The sequence below is a fragment of the Peromyscus maniculatus genome, chromosome 8 (assembly GCF_049852395.1).
Source record: "Peromyscus maniculatus bairdii isolate BWxNUB_F1_BW_parent chromosome 8, HU_Pman_BW_mat_3.1, whole genome shotgun sequence".
Taxonomy (NCBI): Eukaryota; Metazoa; Chordata; class Mammalia; order Rodentia; family Cricetidae; genus Peromyscus; species Peromyscus maniculatus.
The window spans coordinates 46,057,251-46,085,237 of NC_134859.1; the positions used below are offsets into that span (position 1 = coordinate 46,057,251).

At 57.3% G+C, this 27,987-nt stretch overlaps 2 protein-coding genes across 3 annotated transcripts in view; one reads left to right on the forward strand and one right to left on the reverse strand.

The window, feature by feature from the left end:
• The window catches only part of Slc5a10 (solute carrier family 5 member 10), a 52,231-nt gene that overhangs the window by 8,997 nt on the left and 15,247 nt on the right, over positions 1-27,987 (reverse strand). The window contains exons 7-10 of the mRNA XM_015992429.3: positions 27,499-27,604; positions 27,156-27,236; positions 25,698-25,903; positions 21,836-21,971 (exon numbers count right to left, since the gene is read on the reverse strand). Coding sequence (XP_015847915.1) covers positions 21,836-21,971; positions 25,698-25,903; positions 27,156-27,236; positions 27,499-27,604 — 529 coding nt within the window. The remainder of the gene's footprint in view (positions 1-21,835; positions 21,972-25,697; positions 25,904-27,155; positions 27,237-27,498; positions 27,605-27,987) is intronic.
• Positions 815-27,893, forward strand: Fam83g (family with sequence similarity 83 member G). Of its 2 annotated transcripts, XM_006973568.4 has the most exons (6): positions 815-980; positions 1,306-1,932; positions 12,518-12,685; positions 19,191-19,315; positions 20,028-21,291; positions 25,267-27,893. In XM_006973568.4, the coding sequence occupies exons 2-6, from the start codon at positions 1,387-1,389 to the stop codon at positions 25,627-25,629; spliced, it is 2,466 nt and encodes an 821-aa protein (XP_006973630.1). In that variant the 5' UTR covers positions 815-980; positions 1,306-1,386; the 3' UTR covers positions 25,630-27,893. The 2 variants fall into 2 exon arrangements, with proteins under 2 accessions (XP_006973630.1, XP_042140094.1); XM_042284160.2 differs by lacking the exon at positions 815-980 and having other exon boundaries at positions 1,295-1,932.

Genomic DNA, 27,987 nt, shown 5'->3' on the forward strand with positions numbered 1-27,987 from the left:
AAAGAGTGCGGAAGCAAGCAGGTGTGGAAACCCAATATTCACATGGTATAAAGCCTGCTGTGGATGAGGGACCAAAGGTTAGGGGTGCAGGGCTTGGGCCTGGGGGTCAGTGATGAGACTAAACTAGAATTGGGAGGCAGCAGATGCAGGGCAAGGAGGCCTCACAGGATAACGGACAGTGGCGATGTGTCTGGAAGGGTACAAGGATGCCATGAGACAGTCCTCAGTTGGACAAGGCCAGGGTCCCCTCAAACCAGCTCCATCCTGGCCCAGAGCTGGTGGGTGGGTTGGGAAGACAGAGCAGGATTGCCTTGGTGCCCTGGAGCTAAAAGCTAAAATGGGAAGGAGCCATTTATCTGCAAGGCTTACTGGGTTTTGCCAACTCGCACTTGACACCCTGCCCTCAGATGTGGACCCAACTGTTCTCCATTGCTGGGGGACACCTAGCCAAGAGCTGGGTCTGAGCACAGCCGGGTCCACTCCACCCTTCCCTGCCACAGGGCTTAGGCACGAGGTGTGCACCAGGTCATGACAGGTGGGGATCTCAGCAGAGAGTAGAGCTAAGGACTAATCTATACCTCTGCTCTGCACACATCAAGAGTGTGGAAGCAGATGGAGGGGGGCCGCAGCCCATGACCCAACCCTTTCTCTACAACTGGACAGCTGAGCATCCCAGCAGGGGGAAGACAGAACTGGGCTAGGGCTGGACCAGGATCGCCAGCAGAACTGGGGGCGGTGGAAGGCTTCTGTGCGGCCCCGAGGCAGCAAACCGTCCAGCTTTGCCCTGTCTGGGGGAGATGAATCAGCTTCCGGCCCCGCCCCCGGGGCCGCACGTGACCCCAGGTGAGGGCGGAGGGGATGGGCGGGACCGCCCTTAGTCACCGGCAGTCCTGCCCGCTGCCACCACCACCACCACCACCACCACCACCGGCCGCCTGTGGTTCCTCGGGTCGCCCCCTCTGTACGGCGCCACCTGCTCGGTAAGCGACTCCCTTCTTCCAGGCAGGCCTCCGGGTTTGCGATCCGTCCTTCCCGAAGCCCGACCCGGGCTTGCGCCGTTGCTTTTACTCCAAACTGGGGCGGGGTTCCCGGGCAGCTCCAGCTTATTCCCAGAGCTCCGCGAACCTCAGGCGGATTCCGAGACGCAGAGAGGCGAACCGCGGCCCTGGACGGTCCGGCTCCCTCCCCACGCCCCGCCCACCGCGCCCCACGCCCCGCCCACCCCCACCGCGCCCCGCCCACTCACAGCGCCCCGCCCACCCCGGTCCTCTGACCGGGTCCGTGGTCTTTTGCTGGTTCCCTCAGGTGCGGGTCGCAGAGGCGCCGAGGCCGCGAAGCACGAGAGCGCGGTGCCCGTCGGGCCGCGTTCCCACAGCGAGGGCCGCCATGGCCTTCTCCCAGGTGCAGTGTCTGGACGACAACCACGTGAACTGGCGTTCCAGCGAGTCGAAGCCCGAGTTCTTCTACAGCGAGGAGCAGCGGCTGGCCCTGGAGGCCCTGGTGGCCCGCGGCCGCGACGCCTTCTACGAGGTGCTGAAGCGCGAGAACATCCGCGACTTCCTGTCGGAGCTGGAGCTCGCGCGCATCGTGGAGACCATCGAGGTCTACGACCCGGGCTCCGAGGACCCGCGGGGCTCGGGCCGCCGCCCCGAGCTCCAGGACAACGGAGGAGAAGGAGGAGGAGGAGGCGGCGCGGACGCCAGCGAGGATGCCAGCGCGGCGGGAGGGCCCCCAGCCACGGCCGAGCCGCTGCCCTCGCTGGAGTACTGGCCCCAGAAGTCGGACCGCTCCATCCCGCAGCTGGACCTGGGCTGGCCTGACACCATCGCCTACAGAGGTGTGACCCGGGCCAGCGTCTACATGCAGCCGCCCATCGACGGACAGCCGCACATCAAGGAAGTGGTGCGCAAGATGGTCAGCCAGGCGCAGAAGGTGAGGCGCCAAGGCGGGGGCCCCCGTTCAGCCGGCACGCATGGGGACCCCAGACGGCTCGGGGACCACTGGGTGGCCTCTTGGTTGCCCCCTTCTGCGGGCGGCGGCAGCCGAATGCTCACCTCCTCTAGCAGGTGGTACTGGGCTGCCAGGCTCAAAGGGGCTTCCGTGTCCTGCTCGAGTGCATCTGAGCTCCTGGAATGCCATGCACGAGTCCGGTGGGAGGAATCTGGGCTTTCTCTCTCGCCCACTCTCCCTTGCCTTGCCTCAGATCGGCTGGAAGATAGACGCCTGCACACTGTGCATGAGCTTGCTGGAAGGGATCTCGGGGAGAGGCCGGGAGGCTGGTCTGGGGCCCTGAGAAAACCTGCCTGCTTCCTAACTGCTGAGTGGCCGGCTGTGAGCTGCTTTCTGAGTGCAGCATGCAGTAGCAGCTGCTGTCCAGGCCCGAGGGTCTGAATGAACAGGGTGCCACCTGTTGAAGGTTCTCACCGGTGGGAGAGGTGACGGTGTCTACTCGGGTTGTGGTCTGTCATTAGGAGGCTTCTCGGGCCGTGTCTGGATACCCTGGGCTGCCCAGTGCACTGGCTGTGGGTGACTGCTCCATACCGACACACTGACACACCTCTTGAGAAGCAGTGTGCACTGCTTGGACACACGGCCAAACCATAACTGGGTGGCCGGGACTGTGAGAGGAGGCGTGCCTGATTTGACAGGCAAGGTAATTCAGCCAACTGTTGTATCTGGAGCAGGTCTGGCGGTAGTGAGAGTGTTCCTAGCTGGGTCTGACTCCCTTCCCCGTTCAGGTCCGGAATGGGGCAGTCAGTATACAAGGCCAGATGTTGACCCTGGGGACTGCCCTGCCGGCAGGGCCTGGGGAGCTCTTGGGCAGAGAGACCAGAAGTGGGTCAGTAGCTGAGAAGGTGGCCTGGCTGTTTCCCACAGGGTGGAGGCTCTCTCCACAGGGCCAGTAGCTGAGGGCTTCTAGTCTGCAGGGACCAGCTGCATCTCTGGCCATTGTGATGATGGAGTATTGGGTAGCAGGAATGAGGAAGGACTGAATAATCCTCTAGACACCTGACTATAGTTGGAAATCCGTTGCCCCCAAAAGGGCCTGGGGTGACTCCCGCTTGCTGCAGAGCCCTTGAGAGGAGAATAAAGACTCTGAATGGGGCCTGACCTGCTGTGCTGAGCGCTCTCACTGCAGGTAGGAGGCGGCTGCCCCTTCCCAACTCCCTGTGCCTGGGAACAGCCACAGGCTCTAATCTTGTACAGACAGAATGACACTGGGCTAACCAGTGATAGGGACAGATAGGGGTGCCTGGGGCCAGACGGTACCCTCAGGGCTTCCTGTCCACATCCTTGTGACCACAGCTGAGATGTACCCACCCCACCCCCGCAGACCTATAGCTTCATATTCCCCCAGTCCCACTTCTCCAAGGTTATTGATGACACCTGTCGAGGGTGACAGCCAGGAAGACATTGACCTTAGTGTGACATGATAGTGGGTGACTTCCTACCATAGAGAGGCATTGCCCTCTGCTTCCTACACTTGGAGCCTGTTCCCCACGGCAGGGAGTCCCTGAGGGTCCTCAGAGTTGACTGAGGCTTGCCCATCTTACAGAGATCAAGGATTTGTTCACAGCCCCACTGTGCTGTCTTGTGCCAGCCCCTCCCCTATGGACCTGTGTGAGTCCCTGTTCCCCATCTCTGTCCAGTGGCCCACACAGTACGTGGGAAGACTGTAATCATAGCTTCGGTGGAGTACAGGCACTTTATAATCTCGGGTAGTGTTATCTGCCTCTTTTTTTTTTTTTTTCTTCTCGAGTAGAAACTGAGGCCAGACCGATGAGTCGTCCCTGCCCAAGATCACTTAGACCTGTTGTATTCCAGGACCTCCCCTGGCGTGGTACCTGGTGGCAGAGCGGTGACTGGCAGGGAGAGGCAGCTGACCTAGGTGGCCTGAGGCTTTACCCCCTTGCTGCTGCTGCCCAGCCTCCTGGGGCAGGCCCAGACGCCAGTGGATGCTGACAGAGCGCTTTGCCCGCCCTCCCCTTGCTCCTCCCTGTGGGAGCTCCTCTGTCTTATCTCTCTCCCTGAGTCACCTCTGACCCCTCTCACCCACCCCCCCTTTTCACCCTCTGCCAGTGCTAGGGGAACCCCAGCCCTCTCGGGGTGGAACGGGGCTCTTGCTGACTAGCCCTTTGCCATGGGGGCTTCTGCAGCATGGCGGCTGGCACTGAGTCACCCGGCCAGGAGTCAGCACAACTGACAGACCCTGGGGCAAGGAAATGACACAGCACACACTCAGCTCACGCCACCTCAGCCACCCCTAGTGGCCATGTTCCTGTCAGGATTACTCTGCTGCATCCTCCCTTCCCTGAAGACTGAAATGGTCTGACTAGGAAGGGAGCCGGTGCTGCCTCCCTGTGAGAGTGGACCAGCCCTGGCTCCTCCTTCCTAGGCCTTGGCCATTCTGTCTGTGAAGTGGGCACAGGCATTGAAGACTGTGGAGGGTCCCTTGGGTCCTGCCACCTGCTGCCCAGGATCCTAGACTCATCTGGAACAGGGAACAGTGGGGGGGCCCACATCATACTTTTTTGGTCGTATGGCCCTGAGCTACCCGCTTAGGCTGTCCAGTTGTTCAGTGAGCTCCCCTCTGGGGCAGCCCCTGCCTGCCCTCCCCCACCCCTCTCCCAGCCTTAGGGTGGAACCTCCCCTGGGCTCCAGCCGCATACCAGAGGCCTGTAGCATCACGCCTGCCAGGGATGAGAGCAAGTGTGGCCTCCAGAGGGTGAGGCTGGGTGGAGTTGGGCCTCAGTCAGAGGATCTTCCAGCAGATCCTAGTGCCCCCCCCCAACAAGGACTAACCCCTAGGTCCCCTTACCAGCCCCAGTCATATCTTCCCCAAGTTACTGTGGAGGACACAGAAGGAAGCTGGGGCGTCAGGCGCCAGCCTTCAGCTAGGCCCAGATTTATGTCTTCCAGCCGGGGCTTAGGAATGGAGACCCAGAGAAGTTGTGTTTCTTGCCCAGGGCCACACAGCAGGAAGAAAGTGGAGCCAAGTTTCATGACGCCCGATTGACCCCACATCTTTCCTGTCAGATCTCTGCCTTCACACTCTGGAGTCCTGGCCTGCCACTTGGCTCCAGGAGAATAAAGGCAGCCTAATGAGGCATTTATTAAATACCAACTATATGCCAAGTGCTGAACAGGCACTTTACCTGCTCTGTGTAATCCTTGCTACAGCTCCATAAAGTAGGTGTTGCCTCCATTGTCCACAGAAAGAATCCAAGGTTTGGTGGGGCTCAGAGAGGACGAGCAACTTGCCCAGAGCCTCAGAACTGAGAACTGGAGGCTCTGTGCGGAACACTGGGCTGCCAGAGGTGGAGGAAAGCTGACCATGTTGGGCCTGAAATGGGGAGCCACAGCTATGTCCAGCCCCCCTGGGGACCATATCCCTCTGCACCACAGGCTAGCCCCGCACTACATCGTGAAGGTTCAGTCAACCCTGGCCTGCATGCTCTCCACAGTATCGGAAGGGCAGGTATGCCATCTAGTGCTTTCGCTGCTGTCCAAGTCTGTGAGCACACTGACGTCTGCAGACAGCATCGCACAGTGCATGCCCCAGGATGTGTCCTATTTATCCCGTGGCACATGACTGCACCAAAATAGCCCCCAACACAGAGGCTTCTGTGGGCCAGGAGCTGCCTGCTGCCTGCTGGGGCAGCTCCCGCCGTGGGCCAGGCCGCACCTGTTGGGGTGGGAGCCATCAGATAGCGTAATCCCAGGTGTTGGCTCCAGACTTCTCCAAGGCTCCCCACCCCATGGCAAGAACCTGCATCTTAATGGAGAACTGAGATGTGCTCTGCCTGGAAGGAGCCCATCTGCCATCCCAGGATGGGACCCTGCCACCTGCTTATATCACAGATGAGACCAAAGCATAGAATGGAGCTTTGGGTCTTTGGTATGGCTGGGCCTGGACTGGGTTCCATGGAGCTCTTGGTCATGGTAGTTTGAAAGGTCACCTTGAAACTGAATGTCACCCTATGGGCTGAGAGAGGCCCTAGATTGCCTGCCACTTGGCCACTACTAGGGTTCACAGCTGACCCCAACTGGACAGGCCCCCAGACAGGCTGGTACCTTCCAGGGTACACTCCTTGTGGGACATGGGGAGGACTGACTTCAGTGTGAGGCAGGCTCAGGTCCAATCCCCATTCTGTCTTGTCTCTGGCAACTCCTGAGAGTTCCTCACTTCTGTACTGGGCCGACCTCGCTAAGACTGACAGCTGCTTGTCAAAGTCCAGGAGAGATTTCAATGACCCTAAGAGAGCGTGGGTTGTTCCTTGGTGTGCTATGTGGTGCCAAGCTGCATCCAGGGAATGCCAGGCCTCTTCCTTCACTCCCCCCATCTTCACAGTCACCAAGAGCCACACGGCAGGTCCTGTCAGTGTCCCCTCCATGGCTTTACAACCTTGTTTCCAGCTTCACTGAACCCCGGGGAGGGAGAGAAGGCTGGTCTTCCTGGGGTGCAGGGAGTCTCAGAACAACCCCCACACCCCTCAGCAGAGCCTGTGGAGTGACCAGCACGGCTTCTTGCCTGTGACTTGCTGGCTGCAGCCATCCTCTAATTGGCTTTAATGAGGCTTCCTTCTAATAGGCGGCATGTTCCCAAGCAGCAGCCGGGGTTCAGAGCGGAGAGGGAGGTACGTGGAGGTCCATCCTCTCTTCATAGAGAAACTGAGTGTCGGAGTGGGGAAGTAGGGCAGGACAGGGCTGGACAGGCTGAGGCAGGGCTGTTTCAGGATAAGGTGGGCTCTGGAGATGGTGGCGTGGAGTCAGAGCTAGGAAAGATACATGGTTCTGACCGTGGGAGGAGTGTGCAGCCCTGCGCTGTGACTGTGTCTCTGGGGAAGTGCAACACTCTGGTTCCCTCCATGTGAATGTCGGTGGCCTGCTCTTCTTCCTGTGGCTTGGATCAGACCGCTCCACTAGAGTCCCGCTCTACTACTGGGACACAAGACAGGGCAGGGAAGGCCTTCTCCTGTCTCCACTCTGTGCCTTGACTGAGAGGGAGACATCTGGGCCCACTGTGGAGTTGGCTGCAGTGCCCGGCCTGTTTCTTCATCTACACAAGGGGGGGATCGCTGCAGTGCACCCCTGCCAGGAAAGAACTCACGCAGCGTTGTGCGTCAGTTTTCACCTTATCCTCGATTCTGAACGTTATCTTCCCCGGCTGTCTGCTTCTCGTGGGACAGTTTGTTTTCACGTAGTGCTTGCCTCTTCTCTCGCTGACTCTGGTGTGACGTCGGCCTGGCTCCATTCCCCCACGTGCACTGGTCCGTTTTCCTTCTGGCTTTTCTTCAGGTTCCATTGTGCTGACTTCGAGTGATTCGGTTCTGGGCGTTTCAGCAATTTTCCTCCCGTCTCTTCTGTGTGTGTCATTGAGTCTGTGGACTTCCATTCTTATCAAGTGGAGAAGCAGAGTTGAGTGGTTGTTTAGTCACGTGTGTTTCTAATCCCGCGCTCCACCCCCAGCAGTCCGCTGAGGCCCCAGCTCTCATCTGTTAGACATCCAGAAGCTAACCACGGGTGCTGATGGCATGCTGTTTCTTCAGTCTCTCCCTGTGTGACATTCGGATACTGGGTGCCGCTCTGCCTTCAACTTCATTATTCTCCCATGATACCTAATCATTAATGCCACCCAGCATATATTTTCATTTCGTGTTAGATTTTTTTTTATTCTTCCATACCTTTACTTACTTATTTTGGCAGGGTCTCTCTGCACAGTCCTGGCTGTCCTGGAACTCACTCTGTGGGTTTTTTTTGTTTTTGTTTTTGTTTTTGTTTTTTGAGACAGGGTTTCTCTGCATAGCTTTGCGCCTTTCCTGGAGCTCATTTGGTAGCCCAGGCTGGCCTCGAACTCACAGAGATCCTCCTGCCTCTGCCTCCTGAGTGCTGGGGTTAAAGGTGTGTGCTGCCTCACCCTGCCCCTTCAGCGAGTCTTATTTTCCCATTTCTCTGTATAGAAATTCTCTAATGCGTACCAGAAACAATGGATTTTCTGTTGTAGACTCTGGTGTGTGTTTCTTAAAATTCTTTAGAGCTTCGTTGTAGAACACAGGGAAGTTTCTTAGAAACAAACACTTTTGGGGGGTGGGGTGTAGCTGTGGATGGAACCCACGTCCTCAGCATGACAGACAAGCCTCTGTCCGTGCTGTACCAGGCCCCGGCTGAACGCTGGAAGTCTTGCTCCTAAACCTTGTTAGGAAGGCACAGAGTAGACTTTAGGATAGGAGCAGGCCCACTGGCCCACTGGCCACACCAAGCCCCTGACAGCTTCACCACTTCTGGAATACAGGTGCATTCCCTGCCATCCATGCCACTTGTCTGCCAAGCATTTGGAGTAGGGAACCGAGCCGTTTACACATGGCTCTTTGCAGAGGTTTGCCTATACTTGGTCCTGGACTTCCTGCTCACTACCCAGGCAGCGTCCTTTTGTGAACTGTCCACAGGCCCCATGTGTCAGGAGGGCTTCTACCCTAGCTAGGGAGACGTGAGCCTCCTGTGGTCCTGTGTGAGGACCATCTGTTGCTTTAGCTGCCCATTCGGGGCTTTTTCCAGCCTTGGATGTTTCCTTCCATGAGTGAGATGCCCCGCTGCCAGCTGACTGCTTGAGGGGCCCTGAACAGCTCTCCAGTGGCCTTGGAGACGGCCTGTGTCAATGCTCAAGACAGGATGTTTTTGGGGAGAGGAACCAGTGAGGTCAGTATTCTCAGGAGAGGTGTGTCAGAAGCTGGGCCAGTACCCCAGTAGTTTTCAATTATGTTCAGACCAGCCGGCTGCCTCACCTGCCCTTCCTCTCTGGTGCTTGTGGGAAAACCTGTCCATCCACTGTCCCATGAGGACGCTTTACTCTACTGGGTGAGATTTAGAGACACGAGGGGCCTAGAAGAAGCTGCTGTGTCTACCATTCCATTTCATAGATGTGGAAACTGAGGGACCTAAGGCGGGAGATGGCAGTTACCAGGCCTTGAATGCTGCAGGAGCTCTGGGCCACCCTGCCTGTCTCAGTGATAGATGAGAACTGCCCAGTGATGACACCCCTTGACAAGATGAGCTAGGCCATCCACACAGTGGTGCTGAGGCACAGTGCTTCAGTGCCCTCTCCTGTGAATGGGAGGGAAAGTTGCTGGTTGCAGCATTTGTGAGGATCCTAGAGGTAATGGCCTTGGTGTCAGGAGCTGGAGCCCTAGACATCCCACGCTGGGAGGAGGGGTACAAGGCAGGGGCAGACTTGTTTCAGCCTCTCTCACTGACTGCCTCCACAGCCCATCTACAAAGCCAGTAAATCCTAACACGTCCCAAGAGCTCTCAGGGAACGTCTGTGGCCTGACCATGGGCAGACTAAGATGTGAGGTTGCTGGACGGTAGTGAGAAGCCTTCTCCTAGCATTACCTCACATACCAGAGCACTGTGAGCACCTCCATTTCCAACATTACCTCAGACGCTGGAAGCACCGGGCAGTCCTCCCCTCCAGCATCAGCTCAGACCCCAGGAGCACCGGGCAGTCCTCCCCTCCAGCATCATCCCAGATCCCAGGAGCACCAGGCAGTCCTCCCCTCTAGTATCACCTCAGATCCCAGGAGCACCGGGCAGTCCTCCCCTCCAGCATCAGCTCAGACCCCAGGAGCACCAGGCAGTCCTCCCCTCCAGCATCACCCCAGATCCCAGGAGCACCGGGCAGTCCTCCCCTCCAGCATCATCCCAGATCCCAGGAGCACCAGGCAGTCCTCCCCTCTAGTATCACCTCAGATCCCAGGAGCACCGGGCAGTCCTCCCCTCCAGCATCAGCTCAGACCCCAGGAGCACCGGGCAGTCCTCCCCTCCAGCATCAGCTCAGACCCCAGGAGCACCGGGCAGTCCTCCCCTCCAGCATCATCCCAGATCCCAGGAGCACCAGGCAGTCCTCCCCTCTAGTATCACCTCAGATCCCAGGAGCACCGGGCAGTCCTCCCCTCCAGCATCAGCTCAGACCCCAGGAGCACCGGGCAGTCCTCCCCTCCAGCATCAGCTCAGACCCCAGGAGCACCGGGCAGTCCTCCCCTCCAGCATCAGCTCAGACCCCAGGAGCACCGGGCAGTCCTCCCCTCCAGCATCAGCTCAGACCCCAGGAGCACCAGGCAGTCCTCCCCTCCAGCATCAGCTCAGACCCCAGGAGCACCGGGCAGTCCTCCCCTCCAGCATCACCTCAGACCCCAGGAGCACCAGGCAGTCCTCCCCTCCAGCATCACCTCAGATCCTAGGAGCACCAGGCAGCCCTCACCTCTAGTATCACCCCAGATCCCAGGAGCATCGGGCAGTCCTCCCCTCCCAGTATTAGCTGATAGCTGTTTAGTCTTTGTTTCACCATCCTAGGAATAGAATCCAACACCTAAAGAGAGCCAGCCAGCCATGGGACCCTGTCAGGGATCCACCTGGAGACATAGGTCCCAACAAGTCCATCTTGGCAGCCTGTAATTCCTGGATCAAGTCCCCTGTCCTGCTGGGGCACATCTCAATCTGCTATGATGCCCACAGCTTGGAGCCAGCCATGACGGATCTGGGGTGCAGTGGACTGGAGAGCCTCCAGGGAGCATTGTGTCAGCCAGGTCAGACCTCTTTCCAGGGCAGTACGTGAAACTGTTTTGCCTGCTCAGGAGTAGTCTAACCAAGGGGACATCATGGGTAGAGTGGCTTACAGTCTGTGGGATCTCAGGCAAGGGGATCCTTGCAGCAGACCCCTCAACACACACACACACACACACACACACACACACACACACACACACACACACACACACACAGAGTCGGTCAGTCTGCCGAGGTCATTGGGAGCCCACCTGCTGGCAGGCTTCCCTGGCAGTCTCTGGCTTTTGCCAAGCACACGCTGGGTAGGAAGCTCTCAGGTCCCCCGTCTCATCTCACCTCTCCCACTCTGTGATGGAAAGGGCTTCCTCATCTAGTGCTGGCCCTGTCCTCCAGCTTACCCCTGCCAGGGTCAGCCCTGTGCCCACTCTACCTCCAGACAAGCCCCAAGAGATGGTGAGTGGCTCTCCTCTGAAGACTCAGGGGTCCCTAGGGCTCAGCCTCCTTTCCCCCTTCATTCTGAGCAGATGAGCACCCTCAGGCCCTGGACCACGGGGTCAAAGGAGGGCCAGACAACAGCCCTGCTCATCTGGGAGTGGGCAGTATTTACTCTGCTCCAACTTGCCTCATGACTTCACCAGCCTCGGTTTGCTCAACGATGTGCTGGTATCTCACCTTGCTGTTCCTGAGAGGTTGGAGCGGGGCTGTCACAGGCAAGGCTGCCTGGGGAGAAGGCAGTGTGTGGGCACCCCTGAGAAGCCCCCTTGGATTGGGGTCTTTGACGTGCATTGCCCTGAGTGTGGTTGCTTCTCATGAATGGAGCCTGTTTTGCTGAGTTGTTTAGGGTTTAACGGAGGAGAGTCACTCAGCAAGTTCACTGCAGGGCAGGCCCAGGGCTTCCTTTTGTTGAAGTTTAGACTTTTGTGCCAGATGAGCAGCAGGCATCAGCAGGGGCCAGAGGCTCGGGAGGAGCCCAGATGGGCCTGCAGGGGCTAGCCTGATGAGCTCACTGTGGGCGTGCAGACACGTCCCCAGCAGGCTCCTGGTAGCTTCTTGTCACCCTGCGTGTGCAGATCTCCGTGAAGGACGATGCTGAGCTACGTTCATGAGCTCAGCTCTCAGGTGGTTCAGTGTGGGTTCCAGCCCCACTGTCCCAGCGCTCCAGGCACTGGCAGCCAGTAAGGAAGGGGCAGGGTAGGGAGCGGGCCGCTGAGTTGGGAACATCACTGGTCTAACTATTACCATGCTCTACTGGGGGCCAAGTCTCACACTGTGAGTCCTGCTCCAGCGCTGTGGTTGGCAGGGAACTGAGGCAGGTGGTTGCTGGGGTGGGCCAGGTGTGGATACACTTTGACCTCTGCAGCCCCAACCTTAGTCAGGTTCAGGAGAGTGGAAGTCCCTTGTGGTGGGCATAGGTGTTGGCAAGTGACAGGCAGAGCGTATGCTGATGTGGGTCCTGTCTGGTCCAGATAGGCATCCTGCTGGAGTTCACAGCAGATCAGGATTCAAGGAAGGTTCCAAGTTGGTGGCCATGCCATCTGCTGGCCTCTTCCCCATTGTGGCCACATCTGGTTTGTTTCAGGACCTCCAGGAATTAGGAAGAGGCACGTGTAGCTGATTTTGAATCTGACTCAGGAGAACACAAATCACGTTCTTGGGCCGAGCCCCTGGCTGCGCTCAGGGCCTCCCTGGACCTTCCTGGTGGCAGCACCAGTCAGTGAATCCCAACCTGGTTGAGGAAGGAGGCCCTGAGGACCGGTCTGGACACGTGGAGCTGTGACAGAGACCTTGCCCCTGCTCTTAGGTCACCAGCCTTCCTGCACTCTGCCCTCCTCCCGACACCGTCCACCTTGAGGAGTACTGGAGCGAGGTTTTTCACAGACTTGCATCTTGGGAGCAGCAGGGTGCTGTCCCCGTTGCTGGGCTGGGAAACCACCCTGTCCTTCTCTGTCCCCAGGTGATAGCTGTGGTCATGGACATGTTCACTGACGTAGATATCTTCAAGGACCTGCTGGACGCTGGCTTCAAGAGGAAGGTGGCCGTGTACATCATTGTGGACGAGAGTAACGTCAAGTACTTCCTGCACATGTGTGAGCGGGCCCGCATGCACCTGGGCCACCTCAAGGTAAGCTGTCTTTCTTCCCTTGCTTGTGCAGCTGGAGGGCGGAAGTCAGTCCGTCAGTCAACACACATACTGCCTCTTAGACAGTACCTTGTACCAGAGTTCAGTCATCCTGCATCTCTCTGCCAGGTGGTCACACAACTCGAATGCCCTGAAGGATAAGATATTTACTACCTCCAGCAGGCAGATAAGATAAACACACATCTAATGCCTTCACCCAGCTGCCAGAGCGCCTGCCAGGTACTGTGTTACCCATTCCACATAGGTTTCCTGTCCGCCTGCATACCTCTGGTGACAGGTGTGTGCTCACAGCCTCCACAGGCAGCTCATACCTCACCTGGAGAGCTCTAACCCCCAAGAAGGCCTTCGCTGTGCCAAGCCTAAATGTATCTCATCAGTTCTACTGGTTGGCATCAAAATCCGGCTCAGACATGGGAAACACCCTAATGTTAGGTCAGGGTTGAAATGGACTTGAGATGCCTGAACAGAGTAGAATACATCTTTGGGGCAAGGAGGCACAGTGAGAGGGAGCTGGAGAGGAGAAAGCCAGGGCCTGGGTCCTCAGCTGCACTCTGCTCTGTCTGGGATCTTGTTGCCTACCACTCCAGGCTCTAGGCTCTCATATCTGATGGGTAGATAAGTCAGTGTTGCCAGGCTCTTCCACTAAGACCCCCTAGCATTTGGTGGCTTGCCCAACCGTTGTTCAGTACCGATGTACAGCACATGCCTGGAAGTAGAGAGAAGTCTGGAGAAGCAGCTGGTGCTCTCATAGCATGTGATTGTCCAAGGCACTTTCCATAGTTTAACTTATTCAAGCCCGTTGACAACCCAAGTGGCATGGATCTGTCATTCCCAGTTTGCAGATGAAGCAGTAAAAGCAGCTGCCTGGTGTCACCGCCAGTAAACTAGAGGTGAGGGCCAAGTGCCCCGGGCTGGAGGCCTGTGACTAGAACACAGATTCCAGATGGCCATCACACAGGACTGGTGGCCGTGGCAGGGCTTGGAACCTGTCATTTGTCAGCATCTGTTAAGGTCCCCTACAAGAGCCTTTCAAGTGGGTGTGAGTTCTCTGCTGTGCTACCAGTCTCTAATTTCAGGGACTTCTTCATGTGGTCTCCAGGTAGGTTGACCCCAAGCCTCACACCTGCCTAGCATGTAATTAGCACCTAGAAATGGCTCTGGGGTAGCAGACAGCTCATGCCAGAAAGAGCCATTGTGTGGAAGTTCAGAAAAGGTGACTTGGGACTTGGCTGCTCTGTGGGCTGGTAGCAGCTCCAGGAGCTCCAGGAAGGTCCTCACTCCATGCGTTTGCCATAGTCTGATGGTGCTTAACATGTCTGCCACTCAACCCATCACCCTGATAATAGAGGCAGACAAGGGCTGGGACCTGTAGGTTCTAAGGGGTATCCTCATCCAGGCTGTCTGCTTGGAGGCCCCAGCCCCACAGTGCCTGAGGGCCCTTCTTAGTAAAGAATTCTTGATGGCTCCTCAGTCTGGGGTTTTCTGAGCTTCAGGAAGTGAGAAGCAGTGGGACTTGGCCCTGTAGTTACAAGGCTCTGCCTGTGGCTTTATGGGGATGTCTGAACCCCAATGCTTGTAGCTGTTCAGACTAGTCTCCCACAAGAAAGACAGGGAAACTAAGGTCTAGGGGAAGGTATGACTTGTGTCTAAAAGCCAATAAGAAATTGGCTTGACAAGGAGAGTGCAGACCTGTTTCTCAGAATTCTCTGGTGCTGCCCACATGGACTCTGCCCACTGCCCACTGCCCACTGTGGGACTTGGCTCCCAGAGTTGCTTGTCAGTGAAACTGCAGACTGGTAGCTGTGCAGATACTAAGGCTGAGTAAGTGTGCTGCTGCCAGCCTGGGGTTAGGACGGGGGCTATGGGAGGTTTGCCCCATCCCACTATTAGCCTTCAACTGTCCCAGGACCATCAGGGCAGGAGGGCAGCTTGCTGGAGTCAGTAGCCTGTCCTGTCCCACCCTTCTTGGCTTTCTCTCTGGGAAGGTGATCAGGTCTAAAGGGCATGATCCTAGGAGGCAGACATCTTCATGGGCAAGAAGTGACCCCAGCTTCTTAATTCTCATCTGTAGCAGCCTCACCACAGCCCTGGGTAAGTAAGTGGTCAGAGATTCCTGTGGGCACAGCCCTGCCAGGTGTCACCGTGAGGAGAGTCTGCCTTCCTGGCCAGCTTCCCTGCCGTGGGCTGGTTAGGTCTGGGCCTGTTTCAGGAGCACTTCCTGCACTGGTAAACCATGGGCTGCTCTCAGCCACCCACTGCCCCGTCCCAGCCCTGCTCCAACCTGCCCCAGAGTCAGTAGGCCCAAGTTACAGGTAGCCCTGGCGGGGTCACATTTGTGACAGTGGGGTATCAGGTACCAGACTGGGAAGACACCAAGTGCCTTCACACCATAGGTAGTTCCTGGCCCTGGCCTCCATTGCTCATGTGATAAATAGGCCCATCTTCATGCCTTCCCTCTGGCCGTGTGTGGTTAGGGACAAAGCTCCTGATGCCCCCCCCAGCTCTGTTCTGAGTGCCAAGCGGCTTCTCGTTTTCTCAAAACAGTAGTCTGGTAGCAGCCATCCTCTCTTGCCAGTGGTTAGACCTGGGCTGACCCTGTTAGTGCCAGGGCTGACCCTGTTCCCAGTCCCCACATAAAATAGCCTTTCCAAAGTGGGGGTCCCAGCTGCTCCTGGTACCACAGTCTGCTGGCCCTGGAGGCAGTAAGGAAATGAACCCCTACATTACAGTTGGGAAATAGGCCTTGAAAAGAGTACCCAGCCTTTTACCTGATCCCTTCCCAGGGTCACAGGGCCAGGGCAGTGACTAGGTCATCCTTAGGGGTGACCCTAGTGCTGAGAGGTACCCATGAGCCAGTGGGAGCCAGGCCAGAGCTGTGAAAGACCCAGCAACGTGAAAAGCTCCTTGGCCTGTGCAGGCAAACTGGAAAAACCAGCAGCCACTTGAGCTGACTGCATAGCCAACAAGCAAGGAAACACCAGCCATCTGACAGCCGTGGGAAGGCACATGGCGAGGATACGTAACTGGGCCCAGGTTCCCACTGGGCCAAAGAGGGACAGGAGAGGCTCAAGCTGGGCCCTGCCAGCTGGGATTATTGGGGAGAGGAAAGGGGAGGTGGGCAGGACCACAGCCCTGTCCCTTCCTGGGTGAGCTCATGTCCTACCTCCTGTGGTTGGGTCTGGACCACTGATGGGTAAGGACATAATACCAGGAGCTTGTAACTGGGGCCAAAGGGGCCCACCTCACTGGGCTGGTTGTGAATCAGGTACCATTGGCATCAAGTAGGTAGAGGTAGAGCTGTTATTAAGCATCACAGTGTCAGCACAGCCCAACAGTGAGCTAGCCCACCATGTCAGTCACTCTAGGGGAAGGGCCAGCAGCACTCACACCAGGGCTTGGAGCTGGGTAGGCTCACATGTGCCTAAGCCCCAGCTCACAAGGGACTTCCCATTGAATATTATGTCGGTCCGTGAGTCAGGGTAAGAGGTGAAGGGTAAGCTACAGCCCTGCCTCCCACCCCAGCTCATCTCCTTGCACTTCCTCTGGTCCAGGCATGGCTGACTGATGCCTTCACCCTGCCAAGGTCAGGAGTGTGGCTGGCCACATCCTCTCAAGAGACAAAGATTCATTACCTCCCTTGCTCAGCCCTCTAGGCTGGCCCCCAAGTGGGTCTGACAGACAGTTCTGGTTTCCCTGGACAGTCCGGGCTGTCTCAGATGTGCTGCAGAGTGTGCCCCCCAGTGCATCCCCCGTGGGAACTCAATCCCTTCTACCACTCCCTGCAGCTCACTAAGCCCCAAGCGGCAAGTGGCCCAGGTAGACGACAGGTGCATGCTGCAGGCGAGGGAGCTGAGGATGGAGAGGCCCAGTCAGTGTCTGGCACCATATCTGGAGTCACACAGACCAGAGTTCTAGAATGCCCAGGGCAGCCTGATGGAGACCAGCATAGTGTACCCCAGTCCTGTGTCCTCCACAAGCCCTTCGGGCCAGAGCAACCTGACTCACCTCCACTTCCTGCCCTGCCCCACCCGACTCCACGGTGCCTTATGGAGGGCTGAAAGAGTCTAAGGACCCTCCACCCGCCTGCTCATCCCCAACTAGGGGCACCCCAGGACCTGAGACAATGCGGCTTTGTGGGATCTTCCACCTCTGCTCACGCGAGCCCAGACACCTGAGACATTACCTCATCTGGGCCAGGCCCATGGGGCGAGGCTACCAGGAACAGGAGGCAGAGGGTGGGGGGCCTGATGCAAGCCCCTGCCTGCTGCCCAGCCCCAGTGGCGGGTGAGCCAATGGGTGCAGTGCCAGCCCCACTGTGCAGACAGGGAAACTTGAGCCCAGAGACGGCCAGAGGCTTGCTTAGAATCACACAGCAGGTCCGTGGCACAACACAGGCCTGCCTCTCATGTGGCTGAGTTGCTCCAAGATCTAAGTAATGACTTTCCAGGCCCTTCATGAAGACGAATTTTGGGGTGAGTAGAGACAGACGCCGGTGAGAGAAGTGTGCAGGCTGGTTGGCTATGTGGGGCGCGTGGCCCCAGCCCACAGAGTGTTGGACAGTGAGGCCACAGGATGCCACAGAGCCAGGCTGTGGTTGGCACAGGTGACGGGGAAGGCCTCTGAGGTCTTTGTTCCAACCTCTGGTCCCTGAGTGTGCAATGTGTTGGGTACAAAGTCACGAGTGCTAATTGTCCTGGGCCCTAGCCAGCTTCCTGCTGAGCTGGCTGTGGGCAGGCCGTGGGCAGGCGGGGCCAGAGTGAGCTTGGCCCTGGAAACGGCTTATCTGCCTTTTGGGTCGGGCCCAACAACAAGACAATTGTTCACCCCACAGCTGGGTGGACATCATGCAGGGACCCACCCAGGGACCACCCCTGTCGACTTCTATGGATAGTGCTCTGGGCCACCAGGGCAGCCTGGGAATGGGAAGCACTAGATAGGACACTGCCATGGGTGGCGCCCTCACTCAGGCCACCTCCCTTGTATGTGCCAGCCTCCCTGTTCTCTGCCTCCCGCATGCCCATTCATTCCTGCACCCTCCCCACGTGCTGGCTGGCGCTGCTTTTGACCTACGGGTCTAGCCTGTGCTCTCGCTCACTCTGTGGCTCCTGCTGCCCACAGCAGAAGCAGGGTGGGGCCTCTCACCAGGGTCGAGTCCAGCTGTGCAGACAGCCTGCTCTTCCGCTGCCCAGCCTCTGCATCCCTCCCTTGGGGTGCTCACCCTCCTCCCTACCCTGCCCCACGTCATCCCTTCCCGGGAACCTCCCAGCCCCTACCTCCATCCCCTCCTCTGCTTCTGGGCATCCCAGGTTGTTGTTTTGACTCATCTGCCTCCACAGCGGCATCCTCGTCACTGGCATCTTTGTCTGCCACCGGGGGCCTCAGCAGGGGTCAGTGAACAAGCGAGCATGTGGGCAGTTAATAACCTGGAACCGCTGAGTGGGTGAGGGAACAGACAGGCGAGTCACAGCTCAGCCTGACACAGACTGTGTCACCAGCCAGTGTCTGAATGGAGAGCTCTGGCAGGAGCGAGACTTCCGTCACAGGGGGCGTGTAAGTAGGCCAGTGAGAAAGCGCTGGTGATTCTTAGGCCAGATGGCCCCTCGGCCCCTTGCATGTTGTTCTGCTCTGTGAGCCTCAGCAGAACCTTTATGCTTAGATTTCAGTCAGGTTTTCCTCACCTCTGGGTCACCTGTACCAGCACTGGGTCCTGGGGCACCCACATCCTAGATGGTTCTGGAGGTGCTACCCTAGAGAGAAAGGCCCTTTATGTATTCAGGACCAAGGGAAGGCCAGCAGTTTGTGGTTCCACTTTCTCTTCGGCCAGGACTCTTTCCTCTCTGGGCTCTGAGGGTGTTCCCCTGCTGGCTCTCACCCAGGCCATGTGGTAGGGACTGAAGGTGACCATTTATGAGACTGTCCCTGGAGCCAGACCTCATCCCATCTCCAGAGAGAGTTCTCTCTGAGTGCCTTCAAGGGAGCCTGCTCAGCAGAGTCAGTGACAGGGGCTGTCAGGAGTGGGGAGAGGCTTGTTTGTGGTCAGTCATCCCAGAAGACCCTGGCTGTGTCAGAGTGTGCGACCCAGGGTTCTTAGGGTGGCCTCTTCTGCTTCCACTCCCCTCCCTCACCTGCCCCCTAGCTGTCCATAGGACTTTCCTAAAAGTTAACCCTCCCACTCAAGACCTACAGCAGCCTGGACAGCAGCAGTTCCCAAATGGACCTTGCCGCTGCGGTCTCTCATCTTGCCCCATGCTACTCTGTGGGTGCCCTTAGGGACAAGCTGAGACCATCCTGGCTCACGGCCTTCAGCAGCAGCTTCTCCATTCCGCCTTGCCCGGCCCCACAGCCCAGATACGCCGCCCTTCTCTGCACCTCACTCCCGGTCTTCATTCCCCACAAACGGTCTCCGGGCTCCGGGCACTCTGCCGCCTCTGCCTGTGAAAGCAGTGCCTGTAGTTGTCTAATTCTGCCTCCCTGTCTCCCAACACAGAATCTCAGGGTACGCAGCAGCGGGGGAACAGAGTTCTTCACACGGTCAGCCACCAAGTTCAAGGGTGTCCTGGCCCAGAAGTTCATGTTTGTGGATGGAGATCGGGCTGTGTGTGGCTCCTACAGGTGATTCTCCTCCGGGACTTGGGGAGGAGTTGCCTCTGGTTCCCAGTCGGTTTCTGCCCTTAATCCCTGCATGTGACACGCTGGTTATTCCAGTTCATTGCTCCCCAAACTGCTGAGCTGTGTGCCGGCCTGGGTCCACCCACTGTCTCTAGAAGCAGGCAGGGAAGACTTTTGTCCAAGCAGGCTGTTGTTCCATCCCACACAGTCACTGGCCCAGGGGTAGGGTGGGCTAGATCATGGTGAATTTGCCCAAGCCCTCTGGGAAGTCACTCTAAGAGCCATCTTCAGGGACAGAGCCAGTTCTGCATCACCATGAGGCAGGGCAGATTTGCCACAGACACTCTGGGGTTGGTGACAGCAAAGACCCCAGTGATCCCAACACTGTGCTGGGCAGTTCCTGGCACCTGAGGCTGCAACGGCGTCCTCATTCTGTCTTCATGAGTCCAGTGGAGCCCCAGAGGTTTGCTGGGGAAGAGCTAGACATGGGCTCCCAGACTCGGGTTTGACCACCCCCAAGCTGTGCCTCATCCCCAGTGCCACTTAGGTTTTTATCCTAGGGCCCAGTGGCCAGTCCGACAAACCCCAGCTGGAGTAGACACTGTAGACACCCCCGGCCTCAGGGGCCAGGGACTCTCGCTAAATCAGGGTACTAGGGCTTCAGGGAGGCACATGTACTCTGTGCCTGACTTCCTACCCTGCCTTTATGTTGTAGTTTCACGTGGTCAGCTGCAAGGACGGACCGGAATGTGATCTCTGTGCTGTCTGGTCAGGTAGTAGAGATGTTTGATCGGCAGTTCCAGGAGCTGTACCTCATGTCTCAAGGTGTCAGCCTCAAGGACATCCCCATGGAGAAGGAGCCAGAGCCAGAGCCCATTGTGCTACCATCTGTGGTGCCCCTGGTACCCACAGGCACCATGGCCAAGAAGCTGGTCAACCCCAAGTATGCGCTGGTTAAGGCCAAGAGTGTGGATGAGATTGCCAAGACTTCCTCTGAGAATCAGGAGGTCACAAGGCCCCCGGGGCTGCGGGGCCACGCTGTGGCTGAACGCCCAGGGGACCTCTCTGAACTGCTACCACCTATCCACCCAGGGCTGCTCAACCTGGAGAGGGCCAACATGTTTGAGTACTTGCCCACGTGGGTGGAGCCTGACCCAGAGCCTGGCAGTGACATCCTGGGCTACATCAACATCATTGATCCCAACATCTGGAACCCTCAGCCCAACCAGATGAACCGCATCAAGATCCGTGACACAGCCCATGCCAGCACCCAGCACCAGCTGTGGAAGCAGAGCCAGGAGGCCCGCCCCTGCCCAGAACCCTGCACACCCCCAGCACCCAGGGACTCCCAGGATGTGGTCCCAGCTGAGAACGGCATCCTCCAGGGGGACCGTGAGCCACAGGCACCGATACCTAAGCCCCGGACAGTCCCTGTGGCAAATGTACTTGCCCAGGATGGTAGCGATATTGGCTGGGCCCTGGAGACCTCAGAAAAGGAGACACCCCCAAATGGGATAGACCCCAGGCTACCCAGGACAACCAGCCAAAGCCAGGACCCACTACAACGACAGTTATCTGTGACCCAGGATGACCCTGATGGCCTGGAGACAGGACTCCCCAATGGGCTAGATGGGGAGGAGGAGGAAGATGATGATGACTACGTGACCCTCAGTGACCAGGACAGCCTCTCAGGCAGCTCTGGCCCGGGCCCTGGCCACCGGCGACCCTCGGTGGCCTCATCCGTGTCAGACGAGTACTTTGAAGTGAGGGAGCGGTCAGTACCTCTCCAGAGGCGTCACTCAGAGCAGATGGCCAATGGGCCAGGCCACCCACCCCAACGACAGCTGAGTGCCCCTCATGTAACCCGAGGAACCTTTGGTGGTCCCCTGAGTGGCACCCTGTGGGCCCAGGGTCGGGGCAGAGAAAATGTAGACACATCAAGGATGCAAGCACAACGCCCTGTGGACAGGCAGACTCAGGTGGGTCTGGTCCCTCATCCCCAGGTCTTCTGCAGTCACCCCAAGAGTTCAAAATGCCCTGCCCCGGGCCATTGTGTCCCTGGCTCCAGTGACGCCCCTTGTTACACAGAGCGATGATGAATGGGGAAGAGTGGAGCCACACAGGACCATGTGGCTGGCCATTGCTATGCTGGGGACTCTCAGTCCTAGGGCCTTCTCCAAAACAACCTTAAAAAACACGCATTTCCACATGCCCAGAGTCACGGGGTCTGACGCGTCCTACCAGGTAGAAGGTGCAGTCCCTAGTTTGCAGACAAGGCTCATCGGTTGTCACAGAGAAGTTCCTTTACACTCGCAAGGTCACAGTTATAAGTGCTCCTTGTCTGGACTTTGTCTAAGCTACCTCCCTGCAGATTCCTTTGTGCTCCTGAGGACAGTCCCCCCTCCCCACTCCATGTTGGGCAACAGCAGATCCCTCTTTTGTTACCTGTGGCTTTTGTAGACTAAAATCCGTAGAGCCTTGGGTACCCTGCCACTGAAGGTGTGGCCGCAGAGCCCATCCTACCTGGAAACAGCGCTCGGCTGATCATGCCCGGCATGATCATCAGGCCCATGGGCAGCATCTTTAGGTAGCTGGCTAGGATGGAGCCTGCCTTGGCGTGGTTCAGGTTCCGGGCAGACAGGGATCGCTGCACGATGACCTGGGGTACAGAGGGGGAAGAAACGAGTCTCAGCCTTGGGAACGCCTTTATCAGCATCTCCTTCGCGGGCCTTGTAAGGCGACACAATGTGATTATCCCTAGACTCGCAGGAATGCTCACCTCTTCAGCTGTCTTTATCCCAGAGAGCCGTCTCTCTGTCCATCCAAGAGGGAAGCATGAGTCCCCTGGTGATTGTCAGAGCCAAAGAGGGCCTCGGTGTGTTGGGCTCCCACCACCACCACCCCACCTCCTAGATCCTCGTGAACACAGACATTCACATAAATCCTGGGAGCAGAAGTTGATATTGACTCCATGACAGGGCAGAGCCCTAAACCTGAGGGAAACAGGCACCTCGGTAGGAATGATGGTTGCTAGGTAAATCCTGATGACCTTGGTTTCCGGATCTGCAGAATCGGGGTGGGCACATGAATAGGTGGCATTTGACACCTGCTGTTTGATTCTGCCGCTGGTTAGAACTTTTTCCTTTTTTTTTTTTTTCCTTCTGTTTTTGAGACATTGTCTTACTCTGTAGCTCAAGGTGGCTTGGAATTTAACCTATGCTGGCCTTGAACTCACAACAATCCCCCCTGACTCAGCCTCCCAATGGGATTTGAGGCATAAGTGACCAGATCTGGATTTGATTCTGGCAAAAGCGGAAGGTTGGGGGTGTGTCCCCGTGAGAGAGCCTTGCTTCACAAAGGTTCCGGGCAGCCTTGTGAGGCCAGCACGTGTAGCGCGTGTGTGGGTCGCTGTTCAGAGCTGCTCTTCTGCTGGCACAGCTTGCTCGCAGGGTTATACAGGGCTAACTCTGAGATGTGTTATTCCCGTGTTATCTCGTTGATTGTCACCGCCTGTGACTCACAAATAGGAACTAGCTGTAATAATCACTTCCTTCACATATGACTGCTGACACTGCCCCTTCAGTGCAGGGCAGCAGACCCCATTCCTCTTCTCCCACTGTCTCCCTGCAGGCCTGTTTCCCATCTGCACAGTGAGGGTGTTGCAGGGAGGCCCTGGCAGAGGCTTGCCCTCTGCTGGCCTGAAATGATCACAGTTCCGAGACTCCAGCTGCATGAGAGAGAAGCCCCGATTTTCCTGAGCCTGTAACCTGTGCTCTTCTTTCATTGACAGGACCATTTGACTCCATTATTTCATTGCTTTTTTTTGTTTTGTTTTGTTTTGTTTTGTTTTGAGACAGGGTTTCTCTGTGTAGCTTTGCACCTTTCCTGGAACTCGCTTTGTAGACCAGGCTGGCCTCGAACTCACAGAGATCCGCCTGCCTCTGCCTCCCGAGTGCTGGGATTAAAGGCGTGCACCACCACCGCCCGGTGACTCCATTATTTCAACCTGAGCAGCTGGCGCTGTGACAGATGCCGTTGCCCCAGGTGGGAACAGTACAGGGATGCCCTCACTACCCAGCTTACTCATTCCTTCTGGGGAGGCCTGTACTCTCAACCCTGGCTGGGCCACTTCACCTTCCAGGGCTGTGTCTCCTCATCTGAACATAGGTCACTGCCACCCAACCAAGTAGTGCTTCAAGGATGCTTCTGGTCCCTTTGGCACCTGGCTCCTCAGGGCCCTGGGTTGCTATGCACTTGCTGAAGTTCTTAGCTGCTTTCATAGTCATGACTGTGGTGGAGGATGTTGCTGACCAACAGGAAGACAGTCCACCTCTTGCCACACATATATATCGCCTGGGTACAGAAATCCAGGCAGAGTAAGGCCTGGGAGAGGTGGTGGCGTAACAGAGCCCATGTTTCATTTGCTATTGTCCTGTTTTCTGTTTTTTTGTTGGTTTAGTTTTAAGACAGGGTCTCACTTATGTCACCCTGGTTGACCTGGAACTCCCTATGAAGACCAGGCTGGCCTTGAACTCACAGAGATCTGCCTGCCTCTGTCTTCCAAGTGCTGGGTTTAAAGGGGTGCGCCACCACACCCAGCCTACTATTGGTTTTCTGATGACAAAATGGTCACTTACTGTGGGTGGACATGTAGCTAGGGAGAAGCATGTAGTTCAGCATGCAGGGTAGAGTTCAGTCAGACCTTTAGGTGTCAGGGAAGGCCATCTGGGACCCAGGGTCTGGGATACCAAGGCCTGGCACCCTACAGCAGACCCAGCCCAAGGTGAGGCCAGGGAGGCATGGCTGGTGCTGTGACCACCTAGGTTCTGTATCCCTGGTGGCCCTCTCTAGGCCTCTTGGGCTCTTTATCTGCCCTCATCCAGCCATGAGGGCAGGATGGATGCTGACTCATTGGCCTTCATGGGAAATGCTTCCAAATGACATTCTACCCAGAGATGTGGGGCTGGGCTGGGCTGCCTGGTGAGAGGAAACAAGAGGTGGCGGGGATTAGGGGCGTCCACTCCCCTAGCAGGCCCTCCAGGCTGCCTTTCTCCCTCCTGGATTGGCCCCCAGTTCTCAAAGGAAAAGTGTAGCGCCTGCTTCAAGCCACCTGAGAAGCCTGGGCAGGAGATAAAGGCCAGATGGGGACCTCAGGCATCTGGGGTCCCAGAGGAGAGCAGCCCTGCTTGAGAGCAACAGGTTACCAAGGGGAAGATGAAGGCCCAGCCTCCCAGTGCCTCTGTGCCTTCCCAGCCCATATGGATTCCCACTACTGGAAATCTATGTGAAATGTTTCTCCAGTTGGTGGGCATCAGGTCTGTCTCCAGGCCTTGATGTTCAGCCTGTGAGTGGAGCTGGCCCTGCCGGACTCACGGGGAGGCATATGTGTGTGTGTGTGTGTGTGTGTGTGTGTGTGTGTGTGTGTGTGCATAAGACCCTCTGTAAACAGTTACAGCCCCCACTAGCTGCTGGCCATGGCCTTGTTGACTTATCCTGTGGTGGGCTTAGTGTGAATGGGGCTCTTGGCACCAATGATCAGTGGACCTATGCCCATCCCAGGACCCTCCCCTGCTCCACTTCTCTAGGGCTGCCTACAGCCTTCAGGAGAGCCTGGGCAGGCATTGATCCCTCATGCCCAGAGAAGGAAAGTGGTTTATCTGAAGTCATCTGGAGGGTTCACGATCAGGAGAGGTCAGACTTACCTCATCCTCCTCAGAAATCCCAGCTCAGATGGAGGCACTGCCACCAGCCACCCTATCTGGTCCCTCTGTCCATATCTAAGCCCTGTTTGCACATGGATGGGCTGGGGCATGAACCACAAAGGGGAGAATCATTCCATAGTACAGACGGGAAAACTGAGAAGCCTCTGGTGAGAGGCTCTCCTGGTCTATGCAGCAGGGGTCCTTTGCCCTCCTATCATGCCATCCAGACCTCATTCTCCTTTGTCTCTCCAGGGCCAGCAGTTCCACCGACATGGGGGCACTACCTCAAGGACCCCAGGGCCTCCCCGTTACCGGCCTGCTGCAGATGGCACCCAGAGCTCTCCCAAGAAAGCAAGCCCAGCCACAACAGGCTCCCACCACTGGCAGCCCAAGGGTGGCCCAGCACCCCGAATGCTACCAGATCCTGGGAGTCCAAGGCCAACCCGAAACACTCGCCTCCGAGCAGAGCTCAGGGCCACCGAGGAGCATCCAAGTCCCTTTGGAATCCCATACTCAAAATTGTCCCAGTCGAAACACCTAAAGGCGAGAGCAGGTGGCAGCCAGTGGGCCCCATCCGACTCTAAGCGCAGGGCCCGAGACCACAAGGAGCCCTAGCAGCCGAGCTGGACCCCAGCCCCGCCCCAGAGGGCAGCAGGTGGGGGGTGGGCAGTGTTGACGCTCACCTGGTCAGTGCACCAGTACCAGGTGGCCATGATGGTCAGACCAAAGGTCATCCCAGTCCATGGGAGGTCTCCTGTGGACGGATCCCGGAACATGTGCATGGCGTCTGCTCGCGGCAGATGGCAGGTGGTATTGGGAATGGTCCTGGAGGGGATGGCCTGGGCATATGCTGCCTCCAGCTGCTCATAACCACCGATCTGGTTGAAAGCTGGAGGGTTGGGCAGAATGGGTTGGTTTGGGTGGCCCTGACTCCCTATTGCCCTCATCTCCCAGATAACTTCATGCGTCAAACTGGAGTCCCTACCTCACCTTGCCTGCTCTAGGAAGGGCTGAGGTTTAAAAAAAGAAAAAAAAAAAGGTGAAATAGAGTATTTTATTTGTATTTAAAATAACTATTAAATGAGCATTTTGCACATGGGCCCACAGTGTCCTTTGGCCAGCAGGAGTCATGGCTAATCTCTGGAAGCCTGCTGGCCTCAGGCTGGGGTTCTCTGCCAGTCTTTGGGCTGGCCCTTCAAGGAGGTGGAAGTGGTTTTCTTGGTATTTGAGTCATCTAGTATTGAAGCCATAGCCTGGGCTTCTGAAGGCTGTGACTTCACCAGAGCTGAGACACCGCTGGCGTTGTGGCCCTTTCCTTCCAAGACACAGGGAAGCGAGGCAGAGGCCCCTCCGAGCCTCATGGTCAGCCTCGCAGGTAGGGCCCAGGCCAAGGGTCTTTCCTCGGAGTCCAGAACGCGTCCTATCTACCTCAGGGTTGGGTGGTACAAGGCCAAGGCCTGGCCTGTCTGTCCAGCCTGTGCCTGGCCTGGTCCCTGGCCTGCAGTAGCTTCTGGAGACACCGGGGCTGCTACCCTGGGAGGGGCACACCTGGTGGAGGACAGCTTCCGGCATCGCCCCAGGTCCCCTTTCCCAGCAGGGTGTGCGCTAGGAGCCTAGACAGGCCAGAGTGTTTCACCGGGAATCTGTGAGGAGGCCCGGGGGTAGCCTCTGCCACAGGCTCTCAGACTCTGAGCTGAGGCCTCACCTTTAAAGCCACCCACCTGAAGACCTGTCTCTCCTCCCTGCCTCCCCAGCTCTCTCCCTCCCAGGGCATCAGTAGAACTCCCCTGTCTGTCTCTAGACCAGTGTTACCTGTCCAGCACACCTGCTCCCCTGCAGGCTTTCGTCTGGCAGGAGACAGCATCACCTCCTAGGACTCTGTGCATGACTTTAAGTGCTGGATGAAACACCTTGCAATCTTGTGGTCCTGCTAATTGTGTGCCTGCACAGCTGCCTTCTGTGGGGCGTGCCTAGCCCTGAGGGAGCCTAGTCAGCACCTCACCACTGTGCCCCTATAGGCAGGAGGAAGCAGAGCCCATTGGCCTAGGAAGCCAGCAGGCGGGCAGATCCACTGTGGCTTAACCTAAAGAACTTTTCAGGGTGTTGGGACAGCCCACCCTTGCCCAGTCCCCAGACCTCACCTTTGATTGCCAGGATGACAGCGCCCACCACCATGATGACCGTCTGCAGGGCATCTGTGTAGATCACAGTGGCCAGACCCCCTGCCGGGAACAAGGTTGCCGGAGTAAGTGTCCCATCCCTGAGCCAGGGGAGGCTGCCTGATGAACATGGCCAGAGCTCCTGGTGGGTCTGCTGTCCTTCGGGGTGGGTGAGCACCAGAGCACCTAAGCGTTTAGCCAGGCCCCCCATCCCCATCTGATCACCTGTGAACTGGCTACTCCCAGGGGCTCCCCATGCTGTGGGAACGCTTCCCCTGCCTGTATCCCAGGCTCCTTGTTCCTGCTGAGCTCTCGGGAACCATACCTGCGATGGTGTACAGGGCTGTGATGGCGAGCGTAAGGATGGTGGACAGGTAGAAATTCCAGCCCAGGCAGATGTGAACAAACAGGGCTCCTGCATACAGGTCAATCTGAGGAAGGCAGAGTTGGGCAGGAGTCAGGCCTTGTAGTGAGGTACAGGGCTCAGAGTTCGGGTGCTGTACTCACTGACTTCGTGACCTGGCCTCAGCCATCTTCGAGGGTGGATGTCCCAGGGAAGAGGAATAGAGACCACACACACACACACACGGACTGTGCATCACCTGGTGGGGTGATTGAGGGTGGGAGAGAGAACTGCCTGTGGACAGCTGTGTGTCATGTTCAGATGTATGGCGGATGTTACTGTCACAATAAAATTCAAAGTGGCCAGAGCCCACCAGATAGCAGTGTTGTCATTGAATTTGGCCCCTACCCAGGGGATACAAAAGAGCTTTGTCCCCTTAATTCCGTGAGGGACCGTGACCAGGAGGCGTCC